At 46.1% G+C, this 23,168-nt stretch overlaps 1 protein-coding gene across 3 annotated transcripts; it reads left to right on the top strand.

Moving 5' to 3' along the window:
• Positions 1 to 12: 12 nt before the first annotated feature.
• Positions 13 to 12,899, top strand: LOC100984974 (cytochrome b-c1 complex subunit 6, mitochondrial). Of its 3 annotated transcripts, XM_008965212.3 has the most exons (5): positions 71 to 184; positions 5,462 to 5,488; positions 6,280 to 6,427; positions 6,538 to 6,699; positions 12,675 to 12,899. In XM_008965212.3, exons 3-5 carry the CDS (start codon positions 6,365 to 6,367, stop codon positions 12,705 to 12,707), a joined length of 258 nt encoding a protein of 85 aa, XP_008963460.1. In that variant the 5' UTR covers positions 71 to 184; positions 5,462 to 5,488; positions 6,280 to 6,364; the 3' UTR covers positions 12,708 to 12,899. The 3 variants fall into 3 exon arrangements, with proteins under 3 accessions (XP_008963461.1, XP_003812798.1, XP_008963460.1); XM_003812750.4 differs by lacking the exon at positions 6,280 to 6,427 and having other exon boundaries at positions 15 to 184; XM_008965213.3 differs by lacking the exons at positions 5,462 to 5,488; positions 6,280 to 6,427 and having other exon boundaries at positions 13 to 184.
• Positions 12,900 to 23,168: the final 10,269 nt, after the last annotated feature.

The following is a 23,168-nucleotide window of genomic DNA, read 5'->3' as shown; positions in this document are numbered from 1 at the left end:
GATGAGTGTGCCGCACTTCCGGCCAGATCGCCGGATTTCCGCTGAGTGACCCTTACAAGTCCTTCTTGATCCTGAACTGGGTTAGGTGCCGCTGTTGCTGCTCGTGTTGAATCTAGAACCGTAGCCAGACATGGGACTGGAGGACGAGCAAAAGATGCTTACCGAATCCGGAGATCCTGAGGAGGTAAGGCAAGGCGATCCACTCGGCCCTCTTCTCTGCCCTGAAGCCCAGGACCTAGCCCGCCAAAACACGCACGGGGCCCTCTTAGCCCCCAGTTTACCCTCTAGGGTTTGCATAGTCGGGAGCTCTAGTTCCCTCGACCTTTCCCCAGAATTCGTCCGGTGACTTTGGACAGATAGATGACTAGTTTTTCTCTGGGCCTCGGCTTCTGCATTCTGTGAATGTAGTGAAGGTTTGAGAACGAAAATGTTTTGTGGACTAAAGTCTTGTAAAAATATGACCTATGTTTGCAGTCAGTCAGATGTACTGAAGCCCGCGTTTCACAGATTTGGGGAGCAAACAGACCGCCTTGCCCCAGCTCAGGTTAGGAATCCCTACCACATCTTCTATGGAGGTTCGGAAGACCTGGCCTTGTGATTTCCTTTTCTTTGAGGAAGGTGTGTGTCTTTGGGGACAATGAAAGAATGTACGATGTGATTCTGTGATGGAAGAGGGAGCTCTTTCCCAGAGAAAGAGTGCTGCTATAATTATTGACTGCTTGCTATTCCAAGTGCTTTATATGCACTAATTAATTTTTTTTTTTTTTTGAGATGGAATCTCGCTCTGTCGCCCAGGCTGGAGTGCAGTGGCGTGGTCTCGGCTCGCTGCAACCTCCGCCTCCAGGGTTCAAGCGATTCTCCTGCCTCAGCCTCCCAGGTAGCTGGGACTACAGGTGTCCGCCACCACGCCTGGCTAATTTTTGTGTTTTTAGTAGCGACGGGGGTTTCACTCTGTTGGCCAGGCTGATCTCGAACTCCTGACCTAGTGATCCGCCCACCCCGGCCTCCCAAAGTCCTGGGATTACAGGCGTGAGCCACCGCGCCCGGCCCTAATTCATTTCATCTACACACTATTCCTATGAAGTAAGTGTTGGGTACTATTAGTGCCATTTTTACAGATGAGGAAACAAGCATAGAGGTTAAATATCTTTTCTAAGGTCATGCAGCTACCAAATTGGTGCAGCCAGGAATTGCGGCCAAGCAGCGCGGTTCTAGAACCAGGACTCTTATCCATTTTGCGACACAGCTACTAGTTGTTTCTAATCTCATTTCCTGTCCGTCTGTTCTCTGGTCACTTCGGGGCAGCCATTCTGGGCTGTGGGTTCAGAATAATTGGAGACTTATTTATCCCTTAATTTTTCTAGTCTTATTATTTCTAAAAAGAAATAGAACCTGAGGCCGGGCGCAGTGGCTGACGCCTGTAATCCCAACACTTTAGGAGGACGGCCGAGGCAGACAGGTAGCATGAGTCCAGGAGTTGGACCAGCCTGGGCAACGTGGCGAAACCCCATCTCTACAAAAAATATAAAAATTAGCCGGGCATGGTGGTGAACGCCTGTGGTCTCAACTGCTCAGGAGTTTGAGCCCAGGAAGTCCAGGCTGCAGTGAGCCGTGATCGTGTCACTGCACTCCAGCCGAGGCAACCCGAGTGAGACCCTGTCTCAAAAAAAAAAAAAAAAAAAAAAAAAAAAACTAAAGAAAGAAATGGAGCCTGCCTCAGAAAGGTCAGCAAGATCCACCGCTGCAATAGATAAGAAAAAGCAAGTAATTAAGCAGTCAGTTTTGAACTAGGGTATTCTGGCCGGGCGCGGTGGCTCATGCCTGTAATCCCAGCACTTTGGGAGGCCGAGGCGGGTGGATCAGGAGGTCAGGAGATCCAAACCATCCTGGCTAACATGGTGAAACCCCTTCTCTACTGAAAATACAAAAAATTAGCCGGGCGTGGCGGCGGGCGCCTGTAGTCCCAGTTACTCCAGAGGCTGAGGCAGAATGGCATGAACCTGAGAGGCGGAGCTTGCAGTGAGCCAAGGTCGCGCCACTGCACTCCAGCCTGGGCGACATAGCGAGACTCCGTCTCAAAATAAATAAATAAATAAAATAAAATAAACTATGGTATTCTATGAGGAACCCATAATTTTTTTTTTTTTTTTTTTTTTTTTTTTTTTTTTTTTTTTTTTGAGACGGAATCTTGCTCTGTCTCCCAGGCTGGAGTGCAGTGGCGTGATCCGGCCCACTGCAACCTCCGCTCCTGGGTTCAAGCGATTCTCTTTTGCCTCAGCCTCCTGAGTAGCTGAAATTACAGGCGCACGCCACCTAATTTTTGTATTTTTAGTAGAGACAGGGTTTCACCGTGTTAGCCAGGATGGTCTGGATCTGACCTCGTGATCCGCCCTCCTCGGCCTCCCAAAGTGCTGGGATTACAGGCCTGAGCCACCGCGCCCGGCTGAGGAACGCAAAATTCTTGAGGATTAAATCTTTTTATCTGGTGTGATCTTGGTTTTTCTCAGTGACTGGAAATTTTACATGTAGCAATCCATATTCAAACATATTTGGATTTATTTTTTCAAAACCTGCCATGTTATTTTTGACACAAAATTATCAGTGACACAGAATTACCAGTGTTGTAGCATTGCTAATAGGGAAATGATATAAGGGTCTTGTATCTACGGTCCTAATTTCTGTTTTCTAACTTGGGCAGAATGTAATTTTAGTTTTTTTGGGAAAACTTTTTCAGTTTTTTTTTTTTTTTTTTTTTTTTTTTGAGACGGAGTCTCGCTCTTGCCTGGCTGGAGTACAGTGGCGCGATCTCACTGCAACCTCTGCCTCCTGGGTTCAGGCAATGCTCCTGCCTCAGTCTCCCGAGTAGCTGGGACTACAGGCGTGTGCCATCACGCCCAGCTAATTTTTGTAATTTTAGTAGAGATGGGGTTTCACCATGTTGGCCAAGATGGTCTCAATCTCTTGACCTCGTGATCCTCCTGCCTTGGCCTCCCAAAGTGCTGGGATTACAGACATGAGCCACTGCACCCGGCTTTCAGTATGTTTTTTAAAAGAGCAGCATTAAGAAACCTTGTTAATGAAAAACTAGAATTTACATCCTAAATAGCATCTTCATATTTAGAAGAAACCTTTGCCAATTGTGAGAATAAATAGCCTGGATTCCAAATTGAACCTTTCCTACCCCTCACTCCCAGCTTGTATGAGCTTTGGTGGCTTCACTGAATGGCATGGTAGAGGATGAAACATGTATTAGGACTTTTTTTGGAGACGGGGTCTCACTCTTGTCACCCAGACTGGGGTGCAGTGGTGCAGTCATAGCTCACTGCAGCCTCAAACCCCTGGGCTCAAGGGATCCTCCCACCTCGGCCTTCTGAGTAGCCATGACCACAGACGTGCGCCACCATGCCCGGCTAATTTATTTATTTTTGAGACGGAGTCTCTCTGTCGCCCAGGCTGGAGTGCAGGGGTAGGATTTTGGCTCCTGCAACCTCTGCCTCCTGGTTTCAGGTGATTCTCCTGCCTCAGCCTCCTGAGTAGCTGGGATTTCAGGCGCGTGCCACCATGCCCAGGTAATTTTTGTATTTTTAGTAGAGACGGGGTTTCACCATGTTGGCCGGGCTGATTGAGAACTCCTGACCTCGGGTGATCTGGCCACCTCAGCCTCCCAAAGTGCTGGGATTACAGGTGTGAACCACTATGCCCAGCCTGTTTTTAATTTTTTTAGAGATGGGGTCTTGTCATGTTGCCCAGGCTGGTCTCAAGCAGTCCTCTCACCTGGCCCTGTATTGGAGTTCTGAAAACATGATTCCTGAGCTAGTTCTTTTTATTTCCCTAGATACCTTTTCTTTCCTTGCCCCCAAATGTGGGTACCTGCAGGCACAGGCAGGCAAACACCTTATTTCTGAGGTCAGATTTTACTATATCCCAAATTTAGGCCTAAACTGTTGCTCCCATGGGCAGTTTTTTACACTACTATCCTTGAAGAAGGAAACTAAGTTTGAGGTTGTGCATTTGAATCAGAAGTGAATAGGTGGGGTCTGTTCTGTATTTCCAAGCTCATGAGTGGAGTTGTGCACTTTTATTTGATATACTTAGTCTACTAGGGGTTCTGGGAGTTCAGCGAGCCAAAAAGCAGTGACTATAACCATCCTTAGTTAAGCTTTGACCAAACAAGGGTTTTTAGGTTTAGCAGTTTTCATATTCCTAATTTAAGTTCACAGTCTAGAAAAAAATGGGTTTTCCTCCTAACTTGGTTTGGGATGTAAGGACTAAATTTTGCTATTTGTAGCAATACTGGGACAAATACTTTAGATTATGTAGGCCCCATGTGAACATCTGGCAGCTTGAATCTGTATCAGAAAATGTCTAATTACTGTTTATTATCTCTAAACTGGGATTACTTCCTTAAGGGACTGTTGTGATTAATTAAATCATAAGAGATATGAAGGTGCTTTATAAACTGGAGAGTATTAAGCACACTTAGGTTCTTGTTAATGAAAGTGAGATGGTGTCTCTATCTTGAAATATACCTGGGATTCGTTTTAACCAAGTATGGTAAGGTGACAGACCTGGAGACAACCGCCTTTGAAAGAAGAGTTTATTATTACTTAAAGTTCCTGAAAGAGAGGGATATGCCACACAAAAAAATGCAGAGCTATATGGGGAAGTGTCTGAGCTAGTCAGGAGGCAGAAGGTATGAGGGGAAGGAAGCATGGCTCAGCACCTTGGTTTCTATGGGAAGGAATTGGTGGGCAGCGTAGGTACACTTGCTCAAATTTAGGATTGGATAGTTTGAATAATTTCGTTGGGCTCTAGCTTATAGGGCTGGTTCCTAGTTGTCCTATATTTGTCCCTGGGGTGATTTAGAGAAGGGGAAACAGGAGCTTAGTGTACAAAACTTAGATAAAGGAGGCAGGGCCAGGCTGAGTGGCTAATGCCTATAATCCCACCACTTTGGGAGGCCAAGGTAGGAGGATTGATTGAGCCCAGGAGTTTGAGAGCAGCCTGGGCAACATAATGAGACCCTGTCTCTACCACAAAGAAAATTTTTAAATTAGCCAGGCATGTGGCGTGTGCTTATAGTCCTAGCTACTCAGAAGGCTGAGGCAGGAGGATCACTTGAGCCCAGGAGTTTGTGGCTGCAGTGAGCTATGACAGAGCAAGACTCTGTCTCTTAAACAAAAGATAAAGGAGGCAGTTTGCTACAAGCACTTTGGATAGTTACGTTGCATATGAAAGGTATGCTCACAGGCAAGTTTGCTGTCTAAAAATTAGCCCTGGAAGAGCAGGATTAGCTCCAGGATTAGCAAGGCCTCTAAAATGTAAAAACATCATAAAACACAGAAAACAAAATAACATCGTTAATAGTGTCAGTGTCTATCATCAGTAATTACATCAGTATGATCAGGAATAAATATGTCATAAAATTGCTGCTGACATTAATTTTGTTTTCCTTTTGTAGGAGGAAGAGGAAGAGGAGGAATTAGTGGTAAGAACTGTCTCAGGTTTGGAAACATCTCAGTAAGAGCAGGGTTTGAGCTTCATGAAATTCTAAGGGCATTTTAAGGAGTTTTTACTTGATACCTTGTAGATAATGGGGGTGGAATAAGCTTTGATACTTCCTGTGCAGTGGAGAGTTTAGGGTGTGAGCCTTGGAAGCTGAGTCTGTTCTGGGTTTGGGGCTTCTTCAGTTGTGGTACCAGGGAGCAGATGGCATCTTGAGGGCCTGGCACTCAATCATCTGCTATTTGTGGTTTAATAAAGAACTTTGGGCTAGGCATGGTGGCTCGTGCCTGTAATCTCAGCACTTTGGGAGGCCAAGGCAGGCGGATTACCTGAGGTCGGGAGTTCAAGACCAGCCTGAACAACGTAGAGAAACCCCATCTCTACTGAAAATACAAAATTAGCCGGGCGTGGTGGCACATGCCTGTAATCCCAGCTACTCGAGAGGCTGAGGCAGGAGAATTGCTCGAACCCGAGAGGCGGAGGTTGTGGTGAGCCGAGATTGCGCCATTGCGCTCCAGCCTGGGCAACAAGAGCAAAACTCCGTCTTAAAAAAAAAAAAAAAAAAGAACTCTGAAGGAACCTTTGTTAGATAGTCCTTCTCTATGTTAGCATTGCCTTTCTAGTTGGGCAGCTGGGGTGCATAGGCCTGGTTCTCAGACAAGGGGATTTGAAGTTTCAGACGTGTCATATTCCAAAATGCTGTGTTAACAAGTAAGGCCTCCTATAGATCTACTTCAAGTTTGGCCAGGTTTCCTTTACCACCTTGTTTTTCAGATAGGACTGAGGCTTTCAGTGCATACTGGCAACCTTGGAAGGCAGGAATGTGAAACTTTTCCCTACTACTTAGCATCAGAATTGAATGGGAGACCGCATTCTGCCATTTCTGGCGGCAGTGTGGCTCTGCCAGCTGGCCTTCTGCACGGTAATTCAGAGGCAGCACCTTGGTTTGGTGGTTGTGTTAATCAAAGCATATGTGTTTGGTGGGTCTCTGCTAAAAATGCCCATTTTGTTTTTTTTCTGTTTCTACATCAGGATCCCCTAACAACAGTGAGAGAGCAATGCGAGCAGTTGGAGAAATGTGTAAAGGCCCGGGAGCGGCTAGAGCTCTGTGATAAGCGTGTATCCTCTCGATCACATACAGAAGAGGATTGCACGGAGGAGCTCTTTGACTTCTTGCATGCAAGGGACCATTGCGTAAGTCAGTGTGAAGTCAGGAAGGGGAAAGGTTGCAATGATCAGGGAAGACTTGGTGCTAACAATCTTTCCATGCTAGGGAAAGGCCCATCAGTTACTCTGGGCCCAATATATGTGACATACGGTGCGCTGAGCATTTTATGTAAATAACCTATTCTATTTTATTGAGACAGGGTCTCACTATGTTGTCCAGGCTGAAGTACAGCGGCATGATCGTAGCTCAGTGCCAACCTTGAACTCCTAGGCCTAAGTGATCCTGCCTTGGCCTCCCAAGTAGCTGGGACTACAAGTGCATGCCACCATGAGAGGCTAATTTTTTATTTTTTAATTTTTTCTAGTGACAGGGCCTTGTTATGTTGCCCAGGCTGGTCTCAAACTCCTGGGCTCAAGCAATCCTCCCATCTCGGCCCTCTGAAGTGCTGGGATTATAGGCATGAGCCATTGTGCCTGGCCTATAAATAATCTTGCCTAATCCTTACTACTTCCACTGGAGATAGGTATCATTATCCCATTTCACAGATAGAAACTGAGGCTCAGAGAAAAAAACATAAACATCCCAACATGCACTACTAAACAGTGGGGAAGCTGGATTTTGTACTCTTCAATAACAGACTGTTCTTTAAAAATAATTTGTATTGGCCGGGCGCGGTGGCTCACGCCTGTAATCCCAGCACTTTGGGAGGCGGAGGCGGGCGGATCACGAGGTCAGGAGATTGAGACCATCTTGGCTAACACAGCGAAACCCCGTCCCTACTAAAGTACAAAAAATTAGCCGGGCGTGGTGGCGGGCGCCTGTAGCCCCCAGCTACTTGGGAGGCTGAGGCAGGAGAATGGCGTGAACCCAGGAGGCAGAGCTTGCAGTGAGCCAAGGTTGTGCCAAAAAAAAAAATAATAATTTGTATCCTCAAATGTGTCTAATATATAGTAGTTGGTCCAAAAGGTTGCTTTTTTTTTTTGAGACGGAGTCTTGGTCTGTCGCCCAGGCTGGAGTGCAGTGGCGCGATCTCGGCTCACTGCAAGCTCCACCTCCAGGCTTCACGCCATTCTCTTGCCTCTGCCTCCCGAGTAGCTGGGACCGCAGGCGCCCGCCACCGTGCCCGGCTAATGTTTTTTTTGTTTTTTTGTTTTGTATTTTTAGTAGAGACGGGGTTTCACTGTGTTAGCCAAAATGGTCTCAGTCTCCTGACCCCTGTGATCCACCTGCCTCAGCCTTCCAAAGTTCTGGAATTACAGGTGTGAACCACTGCACCCAGCCTTTTTTTTTTTTGAGATAAGGTCTTGCTTGCTCTGTCACCCAGGCTGGAGTGCAGTGGCGCAATTATGGCACACTACAGCCTCTACCTCCTGGTTCAAACAATCCTTCTGCCTTAGCCTCTGAGTAGCCAGGACTATAGGCACATGCCACCATGCCTTGGTAATTTTTTTTTTTTTTAATTTGAGACTGAGTCGCACTCTGTCACCCAGGCTGGAGTGCAGTGGCGCAATCTTGGCTCACTGCAACCTCCACCTCCTGGGTTCAAGCGATTTTCCTGCTTCAGCCTCCCAAGTAACTGGGATTAAAGGTGCACGCCACCACACCCAGCTAATTTTTTGTTTGTTTGTATTTTTAGTAGAGACGGGGTTTCACCATGTTGGCCAGGCTGGTCTTGAACTCCTGACCTCCAGTGATCCACCTGCCTCAGCCTTCCAAAGTGCTGAGATTACAGGCGTGAGCCACCGCACCTGGCCCATACCTGGGTAATTTTTGTATTTTTTGTAGAGATGGGATTTTGCCGTGTTGCCCAGGCTGGTCTAGAACTCCTGGGTTCACACATGCCACTCATCTCAGCTTCCCAAAGTGTTGGGATTACAGGTGTGAGATACCATGCCTGGCCTCAAGGGGTTGTTTTTTAAAAGTAAACTCAGGCAGGGCATAGTGGCTGACGCTTATGATCCTAGCACTTTTGGAAGACCAAGGCAGGAGGACCCCTTGACCCCAGGAGTTAAAGACCAGCCTGGGCAAGATAGGGGAACCCTGTCTCTATTTTTAAAAAATCAAAATTAAAAAAATAAAAATAAACTTCTGCTTGACTCTTACATATAACACAGTAAGGTATTTTACATAAATTATACATAAGCAAAGTTTGATGTGGTTGCTTCTATTAAAACTAATTGGATGGCCAGTAAACGTATGAAAAGATGTTCAACATCATTAGCCACCAGGGATACTACCATGAGATAACACTTTATACCAACTGCCCACTAGGATGGCTATAATAAAGAAGATAACGAGTGTTGAAGACAATGTGGAAAAGTTGGAAACCTCATACGCTGTCAGTAAAAGTGTAAATTGGTACAGCCACTGTGGAAAACATCTGGCAGTTCCTCAAAAGGCTAAATATACAGTTAATATATGACACAGCAATTACACTCGAAGTTATATACCCAAGAGAAATGAAAACATATGTTCCCATAAAAACTTGTACACAAATGTTCATAGAAGCATTATTTATACTACCCAAAAAGTGGAAACAACATAAATGTCCATCAGCTAGGCTGGGCACTGTGGCTCATGCCTGTAATCGCAGAAATTTGCGAGGTCAAGGCAGGCAGATCACCTGAGCCCAGGAATTTGAGACCAGCCTGGGCAACATGGTAAAACCCTGTCTTTACAAAAAATATATATATAAAAGCCGGGCGTGGTGGCTCACGCCTGTAATCCCAGCCCTTTGGGAGGCAGAGGCGGGTGGATCATGAGGTCAGGAGATCGAGACCAGCCTGGCCAATATGGTGAAACCCCATCTCTACTAAAAATACAAAAAAATTAGCCGGGCATGGTGGCGGGCGCCTGTAGTCCCAGCTACTTGGGAGGCTGAGGCTGGAGAATGGCGTGAACCCGGGAGGTGGAGCTTGCAGTGAGCTGAGATTGTGCCACTGCACTCCAGCCTGGGCGACAGAGCGAGACTTCATCTCAAAAAAATATAGATAGATAGATAGATAGATAGATAGATAGATAGATAGATAGATATAACCAGGCATGCTGGCTCACACCTGTAGTCCTAGCTACTTGGGAGGCTGAGGTGGGAGGATCACCTGAGCCTGGGGTGGGAGGATCACCTGAGCCTGGGGTGGGAGGATCACCTGAGCCTGGGGTGGGAGGATCACCTGAGCCTGGGGTGGGAGGATCACCTGAGCCTGGGGAAGTCAAGGCTTCAGTGAGCCATGATCACGCCACTGCACTCCAGCCTGGGTGACAGACTGAGACCCTGTCTCAAAAAAACAAAAATCAAGTTCTTTTCTCAAAAATTAAACATAGAATTATGTACTATATGATCTAGCAATTTCACTTCTAGGTATATACCCAGAAATATTGAGAGTAGGCTTAAACAGATATTTCCACATTCATATTCACAATAGCCAAAAGGTAGAAACAACCCAATTTTCCATCCATAGATGCAAAGATTTTTTTAAAATGTGCTTTGTATATACAATGGGATATTATTCAGCCTTAAAAGAGAAGGGGGCCGGGGCACGGTGGCTCATGCCTGTAATCCCAACACTTTGGGAGGCCAAGGCAGGCGGATCACAAGGTCAGGAGATTGAGACTATCCTGTCTAACACGGTAAAACTCTGTCTCAAAATACAAAAGATTAGCCAGGCATGGTGGCGGGTGCTTGTAGTCCCAGCTACTTGGGAGGCTGAGGCAGGAGAATGGCATGAACCCGGGAGGCGGAGCTTGCAGTGAGCTGAGATCATGCCACTGCACTTCAGCCTGGGTACAGAGCAAGACTCCGTCTCAAAAAAAAAAAAAAAGAGAAGGGGCTGGGCATAGCAGCTCATGCCTGTAATCCCAGCTCTTTGGGAGGCTGAGGCAGGTGGATCACCTGCTGTCCGGAGTTTGAGACCAGCTTGACCAATATGATGAAACCCCGTCTCTACTAAAAACACAAAAATTGGCTGCGCGTGGTGGTATATGCACCTGTAATCCCAGCTACTCGGGAGGCTGAGACAGGAGAATTGCTTGAACCCCGGAGGTGGAGGCTGCGGTGAGCCAAAGTTGCGCCATTGCACTCCATCCTGGGCAACAAGAGCAAAACTCCGTCTCAAAAAAAAAAAAAAAAAGAAGGGAAACTCTGACACATGCTGCAACATTGATGAACCTTGGAGACATTAAACTAAGTGTCAAGGAAGACAAACATTGTATTGTTCCACTTTGGTGAGGTACCTGGAATAGTAGTCACATTCATAGAGACAGAAAGTAGAATGGTAGTAACCAGGAGCTGAGGGGAGAAAGGAAATGGAGAGTTACTGTTTAATGGATATAGTTTTGATTTAGTAAGATGAAAAAGGTCCCAAGGTTGGACGTTCTAGAGATTGTAGGGGACTGTATGGTTGTAGAACAATGGGAATGCACTTAACTGCCACAGAAATGTACAGTTAAAAATGATTAAAGTGGGGCCTTGTGCGGTGGTTCACACCTCCTACACTTTGGGAGGCCAAGGCAGGCATGTCACTTGAGGTCAGGAGTTTGAGACCACCTCGGACAACATGGTGAAACCTTGTCTCTACTAAAATAAAAAATTAGCTGAGTGTAGGCCAGGTGCAGTGGCTCACGCCTGTAATCCCAGCACTTTCAGAGGCTGAGGCACGTGGATCACCTGAGGTCGGGAGTTCGAGACCAGCCTAACCAACATGGAGAAACACCGTCTCTACTAAAAATACAAAATTAGCCGGGCGTGGTGACACATGCCTATAATCCCAGCTACTAGGGAGGCTGAGGCAGGAGAATCGCTTGAACCTGGGAGGCAGAGGTTGCGGTGAGCCAAGATTGCGGAGGTTGCGGTGAGCCATTGCACTCCAGTCTGGACAACAAGAGTGAAACTCTGTCTCAAAAAAAAAAAAATTAGCTGAGTGTGGTGGCGCACACTTGTAATCCCAGCTACTCAGGAGTCTGAGGCAGGAGAATCACTTGAACCCGGGAGGCAGAGGTTGCAGTGAGCCAAGATTGTACCACTGCACTCCAGCCTGGGGGACAGAGCAAGACTGCCTCAAAAAAAAAAAAAAAAAAAAAAGATTAAAATAGAAAAAAGAAAAAATTACTGAAGTGGAAAATTTTATCATAATTTTTAACAAAATAAGTACTGAACATGCTACAACATGGATAAACCTTGCAAACATGCTAAATGCTAAGGGGAAAAAGCCAGTCACAAAGTAAAAAATATCGTATGATATGATTTGTATGAAATGTTCAAAATAGGCAAGTCATGATCTGTTCCCTGAATTAACATCCCTACTGTTGATTTTCCCCCTCCCACTGTGTGGTCATTCTAAAAATATTTACATATATTTGTCAGCCAAGCACTGGTTTAGGATCTGGGAGTAAGATAGACATGGTTCATTCCTTCACTGAGTTTATGAGCCAGCATAGGAAACAGAAGTAGAACAAGTGCTAAACTTTGGTAAGTCTCTCAGGTATACCTTTCTCAGGGTAATATTAACTGAACCCCCCGCCCCGCCTCCCATTTATTTTCCTCCTAGCATTTCCCATTATCACAGGTTACCTTATTTATGTGTTCATTTTAACTCATTACCCTGTAAGTTTCTTAAGTGGCAGGCATGTTTTGTTACAGTTATAACTCACTCAGCACTTAGAACACTACCTGGCATATAGAAGATGTCCTGTTGAATTAATATGTAATGTTAATGTCACTGATGGGGAGGTACAAGTTTTTGTGGAAAGATAGGAGGGACAGATTTGTGTGTGGATAGGGGCTTGTTTAGAGAAGGCTTGCAGGAAATGACAGTTATCAGATCTAAATTCTAAAGGAAGAATAAAAGATAAAAGTGGGGAGTTCACTAGGACTCAAGTGCTGCTTGCGTATGTGAGAAGGGGAGTGGTGAGAAGAGGGGCAGTACTGTTTCAGGTCTTGAAGGACCTTGTAAGCCATGACATTAAAGCTGCCAATTGATTACCTCCTTTTCTTTCCCCCATCTAGGTGGCCCACAAACTCTTTAACAACTTGAAATAAATGTGTGGACTTAATTCACCCCAGTCTTCATCATCTGGGCATCAGAATATTTCCTTATGGTTTTGGATGTACCATTTGTTTCTTATTTGTGTAACTGTAAGTTCACATGAACCTCATGGGTTTGGCTTAGGCTGGTAGCTTCTATGTAATTTCCAATGATTCCATCTAAATAAAAGTTCTATGATCTGCAAACCTGCCTGTCTTTTTTTTTAATTGAGAATTTTTTTTTTAATTTGATATTTTCTTTTAGTTTTGAGGGGGTGGGGAGTGGCAAGGAGGACAGGGTCTTACTTTGTTGGCTAGGCTGGAATGCAGTGGCGCAAACAGCTCATTGCAGCCTCCACTTCCTGGGCTCAACTGACCCTCTCACCGTGGCCACCAAGTTGCTGGGACTACAGCATGCATCACCATACCCAGCTAATTTTAAAAATATTTTGGACCGGGCGCGGTGGCTCACACCTGTAATCCCAGCACTTTGGGAGGCCGAGGCGGGTGGATCACGAGGTCAGGGGTTCGAGACCAGCCTGACCAACATGGTGAAACCCCGTCTCTACTAAAAATAAGAATATTAGCTGGGCATGGTGGCGGGCACCTGTAGTTCTAGCTACTCAGGCAGCTTAGGCAGGAGAATTGCTTGAACCCGGGAGGCAGAAGTTGCAGTGAGCCAAGATCACGCCACTGCACTCCAGGCTGGGCAACAGAGCGAGACTCCGTCTCAAAAAATAAAATAAAAAATATATATTTTCTAGAGATGGCATCTCTCTGTGTCCAGGCTGGTCTTGAACTCTGGCCTCAAGCAATCCTCCCGCCTCAGCCTCCCAAAGTGCTGGGATTATAGGCATGAGCCACCACACATAGACCACAATTTTTAAACATATAAGAATAGATGTACCCATCACCTAGCAAGTATGTATGTCTTCATGAGGGCTGGGCCTGGCACGGTGGCTTATACCTGTAATCCCAACCCTTTCAGAGGCTGAGGCAAGAGGATCTCTTGAAGCCAGGAGTTCAAGACCACCCTAGGCAACATAGTGAGATCCTGTCTACAAAATTAAGTAGCTGGGTGTGATGGTGTTCTCCTGTAGTCCTAGCTACTTGGGAGGTTAAGATAAGAGAATAACTTAAGCCCAAAGTTCAGGGGTTACATTGAGCTATGATCACTGAGTCTGGGACACATAGTTGAGACCCTGTATTTTTTAAAAGAAGAAGCCAGGTGAGATGGCTCACACATGTAATCCTAGCACTTTGGGAGGCTGAGGTGGGAGGATTACTTGAGGCTGGAAGTTTGAGACCAGCATGGGCAACATAGTGAGACTCTGCCTCTACAAAAAAAAAATTACGTAAGAAACTTTTGGTCAGGTGTGGTGACTCATACTTGTAATCCTAGCACTTTGGGAGACCGAGGTGGGCGGATTGCCTGAGCTCAGGGGTTCAAGACCAGCCTGGGCAACATGGTGAAACCCTGTCTCTACTAAAATACAAAAAAAATTAGCCGGTGTCGTGGCGTGCGCCTGTAGTCCCAGCTACTCTGGAGGCTGAGGCAGGAGAATTGCCTGAACCCGGGAGGCAGAGGTTGCAGTGAGCTGAGATCCCGCCAGTGCACTCCAGCCTGGGCGACAGAGCGAGACTCCGTCTCTAAAAAAAAAAACAACTTTTCAATTTGGGAGGCCAAGGCGGGGGAATCATGAGGTCAGGAGATCGAGACCATCCTGGCTAACACAGTGAAACCCCATCTACTAAAAATACAAAAAAATCAGCTGGGCATGGTGGTGGGCGGAGAATGGCGTGAACCCGGGAGGCGAAGCTTGCAGTGAGCCAAGATTGCGCCACTGCACTCCAGCCTGGGCAACAGAGTGAGACTCCATCTCAAAAAAAAGAAAACCTTTTTGGCCAGGCACAGTGGCTCATGCCTGTAATCCCAGCACTTTGGGAGGTCAATGGGCGGATCACCTGAGGTCAGGAGTTTGAGACCAGCCTCAACATGGAGAAACCCCATCTCTACTAAAAATAAAAAAAAAATTAGCCAGGCATGGTGGTACATGCCTGTAATCCCAGCTACTCGGGAGGCTGAGGCAGGAGAATTGCTTGAACCTGGGAGGTGGAGGTTGTGGTGAGCTGAGATCGCACCATTGCACTCCACCCTGGGCAACAAGAGCGAAACTCAGTCTCAAAAAAAAAAAAAAAACTTCCTAAAAAGAAAAAACCAGGCGAGGTGGTTCACAACCCGTAATCCCAGCACTTTGGGAGGCCGAGGCGGGTGGATCACGTGAGGTAAGGAGTTTGAGACCAGCCTGGCCAACATGGCAAAACCTCTCTAAAATTAGGTGGGTGTGGTGGTGGGTACCTGTATCCCAGCTACTCGGGAGGCTGAGGCACGAGAATGGCTTGAACAAAACCTCTCTAAAATTAGGTGGGCGTGGTGGTGGGTACCTGTATCCCAGCTACTCGGGAGGCTGAGGCACGAGAATGGCTTGAACTAGGGACGTGGAGGTTGCAGTGAGCTGAGATTGCACTATTGCACTCCAGTCTGGGTGAGAGACAGAGACTCCATCTCAAAAAAATAAAAATTTAAAAAAAAAATTTATTTTTCAAAAGACAGGGTTTTGGCCGGGCTTTGTGGCTCACACCTGTAATCCCAGCACTTTGGGAGGCTGAGGCAGGTGGATCACCTGAGGTCAGGAGTTCGAGACCAGCCTGGCCAACATGGCAAAACCCTGTCTCTACTAAAAGTACAAAAATTAGCTGGGCATGGTGTCACGCCTGTAATCCCAGCTACTCAGGAGGCTGAGGCAGGAGAATTGCTTGAACCCAGGAGGTGGAGGTTGCAGTGAACCGAGATCACACCACTGCACTCCAGCCTGGGTGACAAGAGTGAGACTCCATCTCAAAAAGAAAAAAAAAAGAAAAGGTAAAAACCAGAACAAATGCTGTGGTGTTTAGGTATTGGTATGCACACACACACAAAAAAGACAGGGTCTTGCTCTGTTGCCTAAGTTGGAGTGCAGTGGCAACATCATAGCTCACTGCAGCCTCGAACTGGGCTAAAGAGATCCTCCTACCTCAGCTTCCCAGTAGCTAGGACTTACAGGTACATGTCACCATGCCTGGCTAATTTTTTAAAAAGGGAATGAGGGCCAGGCGTGGTGGTTCACTGCTGTAATCCCAGCACTTTGGGAGGCCAAGGCAGATAGGTCACTTAAGGTCAGGAGTTTGAGACCAGCCTGGCCAGGCCAACATGATGTATCCCGATCTCTTTTTTTTTTTTTTGAGATGGAGTCTTGCTCTGTCACCCAGGCTGGAGTGCAGTGTCGCGATCTCGGCTCACTGCAAGCTCTGCCTCCTGGGTTCATGCAATTCTCCTGCCTCAGCCTCCAGAGTAGCTGGGACTTACAGGCACCCGCTACCACACCCGGCTAATTTTTTGTGTTTTTTTTTAGTAGAGACGGGGTTTCGCTGTGTTAGCCAGGGTGGTCTCAATCTCCTGACCTCGTGATCCACCCACCTTGGCCTCCCAAAGTGCTGGGATTACAGGGGTGAGCCACCGCGCCTGGCCCCAAATCTCATTTCAAATTGTAATCCCCAGGTGTCAAAGGAGGGACCTCGTGGGAGATGACTGGATCATGGGGGTGGTTTCCCCCATGCTATTCACATGATAGTGAATGAGTTCTCACGAGATCTGATGGTTTAAAAGATTTTGACAGTCCCCCCCATCTCATTGCCAGCTCCTCTCTGACCCCGCTGCTGCTATGTGTGGGGAAAAGAAAGAGGGATCAGATTGTTACTGTGTCTGTGTAGAAAGAAGTAGACATAGGAGACTCCATTTTGTTCTGTACTAAGAAAAATTCTTCTGCCTTGAGATGCTGTTAATCTGTAACCTTACCCCCAACCCTGTGCTCTCTGAAACATGTGCTGTGTCAACTCAGGGTTAAATGGATTAAGGGCTGTGCAAGATGTGCTTTGTTAAACAGATGCTTGAAGGCAGCATGCTCCTTAAGAGTCATCACCACTCCCTAATCTCAAGTACCCAGGCAAACACTGCGGAAGGCTGCAGGGACCTCTGCCTCGGAAAGCCAGGTATTGTCCAAGGTTTCTCCCCATGTGATAGTCTGAAATATGGCCTCGTGGGAAGGGAAAGACCGGACCATCCCCCAGCCCGACACCCGTAAAGGGTCTGTGCTGAGGATAATTAGTAAAAGAGGAAGGAATGCCTCTTTGCAGTTGAGACAAGAAGAAGGCATCTGTCTCCTGCCCGTCCCTGGGCAATGGAATGTTTTGGTGTAAAACCCAATTGTATATTCCATCTACTGAGATAGGGGAAAACCGCCTCAGGGGTGGAGGTGGGACGTGGGCAGCAATACTGCTCTTAAAGGCATTGAGATGTTTATGTGTATGCATATCTAAAGCACAGCACTTAATTCTTTACCTTGTCTATGATGCAGAGACCTTTGTTCACCTGTTTATCTGCTGACCTTCTCTCCACTATTATCCTATGACCCTGCCACATCCCCCTCTCCGAGAGAGAAACACCCAAGAATGATCAATAAATACTAAGGGAACTCAGAGGCTGGCAGGATCCTCCATATGCTGAACGCTGGTCCCCTGGGCCCCCTTATTTCTTTCTCTATACTTTGTCTCCGTGTCTTTTTCTTTTCCAAGTCTCTTGTTCCACCTAACGAGAAACACACACAGGTGTGGAGGGGCAACCCGCCCCTTCAGCTATGTAAGATGTATCTTGTTTCCCCTTTGCCTTCCCACATGATTGAAAGTTCCTGAGGCCTTCCCAGCCATGTGGAACTGAGTTAATTAAGCCTCTTGTGTTTATAAATTACTCAGTCTCAAGTAGGTTTTTTGCGACCAGGCGCGGTGGTTCACGCTTGTAATCCAGCCTGGGCAACAGAGTGAAACACTGTCTTGACAAAAAAAAAAAAAAAATTCAAATATACACCAAGGGTGAAATTTTGCAGTGAACATCCCTAAACCCATCACCCAGATTTTAGTAAATATTTAGTGATTGGTTTGGCTCTGTGTCCCCCCCCCAAATCTCATCTTGTAGCTGCCATAATTCCCATGCGTTGTGGGAGGGACCTGGTGGGAGATGATTGAATCAGTGGGGCAGGTCCTTCTTGTGTTGCTCTTGTGATAGCGAATGGGTCTCACGAGATCTGATGGTTTTAAAAACAGGAGTTTCCCTGCACAAGCCCTTTTTGCATGCTGCCATCCATGTAAGATGTGACTTGCACTGTACTACAGTAAGAGTAAGACTCTGTCCAGGAAAAAAAATAAAGAAAAGAAAAAAGAAAGAAATGCCTGAGATGGCCGGGCGCGGTGGCTCATGCCTGTAATCCCAGCACTTTGGGAGGCCGAGGCGGGTGGATCACGAGGTCAAGAGATCAAGACCATCCTGGCTAACACGGTGAAAACCCATCTCTACTAAAAATACAAAAAATTAGCTGGGTGTGGTGGCAGGCGCCTGTAGTCCCAGCTACTCGGGAGGCTGAGGCAGGAGAATGGCGTGAACCCGGGAGGCAGAGCTTGCAGTGAGCCGAGATCGTGCCACTGCACTCCAGCCTGGGCAATAGAGCGAGACTCCAGCTAAAAAAAAAAAAAAGAAATGCCTGAGACTGGGTAGTTTATAAAGAAAAGAGGTTTAATTGGCTCACAGTTCTGCAGGCAAGCATGGGTGGGGAGGCCTCAGGAAACTTACAATCATGGGAAGCAGGCTCATCTTACATGGCTGGAGCAGGAGGGATAGAGAGAAGGGGGAGGTGGTATACACTTTTTGTTTTGTTTTGTTTTCAGACGGAGTCTCACTCTGTCGCCCAGGCAGGAGTGCAATGGTGAGATCACGGCTCACTGCTGCCTCCACCTCCTGGGTTCAAGCCTCAGCCTTCCGAGTAACTGGGACTACAGGCACATGCCACCATGCCCGGCTAAATTTTTTTTTTTTTTTGTATTTTTAGTAGAGATGGGGTTTCACCTTATTGGCCAGGCTGGTCTCGAACTCCTGACCTCATGATCCACCTGCCTCAGCCTCCCAAAGTGCTGGGATTACAGGCATAAGCCACCACGACCAGCTGGTGCTATACACTTTTAAACAACTTGATATGAGATTTGGGCAGGGATGCAGATCCAAACCACGTAAGGTTTTAAAATGGTTAACAGAAAAATGGCTTAAAATTTTAATTGGCTTTATATGGCATTAAATTTAATTAATTAATTAATTTCTCTTTCCCCTCCCTGCCCTCTTTTATGGCATTTTAGTTCCCAGAAGTGGTCTACATAAAACTGTCAAAAGTAAAAAAGTTAAATACATATAAATAAATATTTGTGGGTGTGCTTTTTGTGTGGCTTAAAATCTTAAACTGGAGCAGGATTGGCCGGGCACAGTGGGTCATGCCTGTAATCCCGGCACTTTGGGAGGCCCAGGCGGGTGGATCATGAGGTCAGGAGATCGAGACTATCCTGGCTAACAGGGTGAAACCCTGTCTTTACTAAAAATACAAAAAATTAGCTGGGTGTGGTACCATGCACCTGTAATCCCAGCTACTCAGGAGGCTGAGGCAGGAGAATCCCTTGAACTCAGGAGGCAGAGATTGCAGTGAGTCGAGATTGCGCCATTGCCTGGGTGACAGAGCAAGACTCCATCTCAAACAAAACAAAACAAATAAACTGGGGCATGATTTCTTGATTCCTAGATTTTCACTAAAATTTATGTTTGTTAAGAATTTAAGGTAACATGTAATTCTGTATATAAAATATGCCAAAAGATGGTGCTCTTATTAAATTTTTTCTTTTGGCCAATTTGGGTATTATTTAAAGAGAAGTTTAAAATAAGAAACTGGGCCAGGTGCAATGGTTCACACGTGTAATTCCAGTACTTTGGGAGGCCAAGGCAGAGGATCAATTGAGCACAGGAGTTTGAAACCAGCCTGGGCAACATAGGGAGACCCTATCCCTAAACAAACAAAAAAATGAGCAGGGTGTGGTGGCACATGCCTGTGGACCCAGCTATTCGTGAGACTTAGGTGAGAAGATTGCTTGAGCCTGGGAGGTTGAGGCTGCAGTAAGCTATGATTGCTCCAGTTTGGGCAACAGACTGAAACCTTGTCTCAAAAAATTAAAAAATAGAAACCAGTAAGTAGGAGAAAGAGATATAAAGAAAGATATAGGCCGGGTGCGGTGGCTCACGCCTGTAATCCCAGCATTTTGGGAGGCCGAGGCGGGCGGATCACCTGAGGTCAGAAGTTCGGGACCAGCCTGACCAATATGATAAAACCCTGTCTGTACTAAAAACACAAAAATTAGCTGGGCGTGGTGGTATATGCGCCTGTAATCCCAGCTACTCGGGAGGCTGAGACAGGAGAATCGCTTGAACTCGGGAGGCGGAGGCTGTGGTGAGCTGAGGTTGCACCATTGCACTCCAGCCTGGGCAACAATAGTGAAACTCCGTCTTAAAAAAAGAAAGAAGGAAAGAAAGAGAGAGAGAAAGAAAGAAAGAAAGAAAGAAAGATACAGAAATAAAGATGTATTTTTAATTTTAAAAATATAGGCCGAGGCCGGGCATGGTGGCTCACGCCTGTAATCCCAGCACTTTGAGAGGCTGAGGCAGGCGGATCATGCGGTTAAGAAATCAAGACCATCCTGGCCAACATTGTGAAACCCTGTCTCTACTAAAAACACAAAAATATTAGCTGAGCGTGGTGGTGTGCGCCTGTAGTCCCGGCTACTCCGGAGGCTGAGGCAGGAGAATCGCTTGAACCCGGGAGGCGGAGGTTGCAGTGAGCCGAGATCCGTGCCACTACACTCTAGCCTGGCAACAGAGCGAGACTCTGACTCAAAAAAATAAAAAATAAAAAATACACACACACACACACACACACACACACACGAGTAATTTTACATGAGGTAAAATCTTATGTGGTAAATTCTTGTGCTAGAGTGAAATGACTGGTTATTTATTTTATTTTATTTATTTATTTAGTTTTTTTTTTTTTGAGATGGAGTCTCGCTCTGTCACCCAGGCTGGAGTGCAGTGGCACGACCTCGGCTCACTGCAAGCTCCGTCTCCCGGGTTCACGCCATTCTCCTTCCTCAGCCTCCCGAGTAGCTGGGACTACAGGCGCCCGCCACTGCACCCGGCTAATTTTTTGTATTTTTAGTAGAGATGGGGTTTCACCATGTTAGCCAGGGAGGTCTCGATCTCTTGACCTCGTGATCCACCCACCTCAGCCTCCCAAAGTGCTCAGATTACAGGAGTGAGCCACTGCACCTGGCCTACTTTATTTTATTTTTGAGATGGAGTTTTCCTCTTGTTGCCCAGGCTGTAGTGCAATGGCACGATCTCGGCTCACCAAAACCTCCGCCTCCTGGGTTCAAGTGATTCTCCTGCCTCAGCCTCCCAAGTAGCTGGGATTACAGGCATGCACCACCACACCCGACCGATTTTGTGCTTTTTAGTAAAGACGGGGTTTCTCTATGTTGGTCAGGCTGGTCTTGAACTCCCGACCTCAGGTGATTCACCTGCCTCGGCATCCCAAAGTGTTGGGACTACAGGCGCCCACCACCACGCTGACTAATTTTTTTGTATTTTTTTAGTAGATACAGAGTTTCACCGTGTTAGCCAGGATGGTCTCGATCTCCTGACCTCGTGATCCGCCCTTCTCGGTCTTCCAAAGTGCTGGGATTACAGGCGTGAGCCACCGTGCCCGGCTGATAAGTTCTTAAAAGAAACAGGTTATAGTATTGAAAACAAAATTTCTTGTAATTTTTTTTTTGAGACAGAGTCTCACTCTGTCCCCCCACCCCGAGAATCAATTACAACCAAAATAAAAGAGCCTTTAATAGGTATTGTTAAGTACCCCCAATTACTGTTAACCTTTAGGAAATCACTAGCTGGGTACACCTGTCCAATATTAAACCTGTTTCTTATGAGTCCGTGTAGGTGTAAAAGGAGGACATCATGACCTACACTTGTGAACTTGTAGCAGGATGAGCCGCAGACAAAACCTCTCAGACACCGAGTTGTAGAAGGAAGGGCTTTATTCAGCTGGGAGCATTGGCAAGCTACTGCCTTAAAATCCGAACTCCCCAAGAGAGCAATTCCTGTCCCTTTTAAGGGCTCACAACTCTAAGGATTTCACATGAAAGGGTCGTGATTGATTTGGAGCAAGCAAGGGGTATGTGACAGGGGCTGCATGCACCGGTGGTCAGAGAGAAACAGAACAGGGCAGGGAGTTTCACAATGTTCTTCTGCACAATGTCTGGAATCTATGAATAACATCGTTTTTTAAGTTATGAGTTGATTTTTAACTACTGGGTTTAGGCCAGGCAGGCCCTGGCTTGGTTTCGGGCCTGGCGCCGGGCTGCCTGTCTTTGGTTTTACTTCCTTGTTTTTTGTTTTTTTTTTTTCTTAAAATAGGTACTGAGTATAAAACAATATAAAACAATATGAGAAGGTCTCTCTCTCCCCTCATTTCCCCCCTTTGAGACTCTCACTTTCTATTAGTGGGAGTTCTGACTTTTATTTTTGCTACTTATGTCTTTTTGTGCAATAGATTGATAGTGATTTATATAGTACACTTGTGCTAAAGCATTTTGGTGAACTAAGATAGTGATGAAGCTTTTTATCATTTGAAGAAGTACAGGTAGCAAACAAGGAAGCAGTAAACAGGTTCTTATTACTATTATAAATTCTATTATAAGAGTTTTAAATCCTTCTAGTGCTGGGAACTAATTTTTAAACATGGCTTCAGGATCGAATTCATGCTACACTTGCATGGGCACATGTGTCAGTTTTGTCATATTTTTAACTATGTCTTTAACTACTTGCCTTTGATTATCTATGTGTAGACAGTAATTAGTAAGGTTAAATTTCTTATAGACCTCTCTTTCAGCTGCTAGCAAGTAGTTGAGAGCCAATCTATTTTGATAGATAGCATTTCTTATCTGAGTTTCTTGCTGGGCCAGAATAGTCAAGGCTTGACTGGTTTTACTAGTGATGATTTCTAAAACAGCTTGCAACTGTATGATTCAGTTGAGCATGTAAGTGGGGGTCCAGTATCCCCATGAGCCATCTTGTGTCTAAGCGGCAGGCCTATAGTATTATATAATTTTTTTTTGGAGGTCATTTATCATCTTCCCAATTTCCTATGGCTATGCTTCATTTTCTGCGGGAAGCATAGACAGGGAAGCCCAGGAGTTTGCCTGTTTTTATGGGCAGTAGAAAGAAAGATGGTTTAATAGTGCCAATAACACAACTACCTGTCCACTGGTCAGGCAGCTTAGCTTAAGCTCTATGTCTACATATTCAGTATAACTTGGTGGGGGCAGTCCAGTCTCGGTGGAATTCTGGGTGGGCCCAGACAGTCTGCAACCTTGGAAATTTACTGAATGGATCTCTTTCTATATAATTGGAACTTCACCATGTAACTGTTTTTTTGTGGTACCATTATACAGTTCTTG

The sequence above is a fragment of the Pan paniscus genome, chromosome 1, assembly GCF_029289425.2.
Source record: "Pan paniscus chromosome 1, NHGRI_mPanPan1-v2.0_pri, whole genome shotgun sequence".
In the NCBI taxonomy this organism is placed as follows: domain Eukaryota; kingdom Metazoa; phylum Chordata; class Mammalia; order Primates; family Hominidae; genus Pan; species Pan paniscus.
The sequence above is the reverse complement of the archived record's forward strand: the minus strand, read 5'-3'. Positions and strand labels throughout refer to the sequence as shown.

What these genes read in the sequence shown, in the direction of transcription:
- LOC100984974 (XM_003812750.4), top strand. Translation starts at nt 131, where the DNA reads ATGGGACTGGAGGACGAGCAAAAGATGCTTACCGAATCCGGAGATCCT. An exon ending in AGGAAGAGGAGGAATTAGTG is followed by an intron (nt 5,489 to 6,537) that starts GTAAGAACTGTC and finishes TTTCTACATCAG; the next exon opens with GATCCCCTAACAACAGTGAG. An exon ending in TGCATGCAAGGGACCATTGC is followed by an intron (nt 6,700 to 12,674) that starts GTAAGTCAGTGT and finishes TCCCCCATCTAG; the next exon opens with GTGGCCCACAAACTCTTTAA.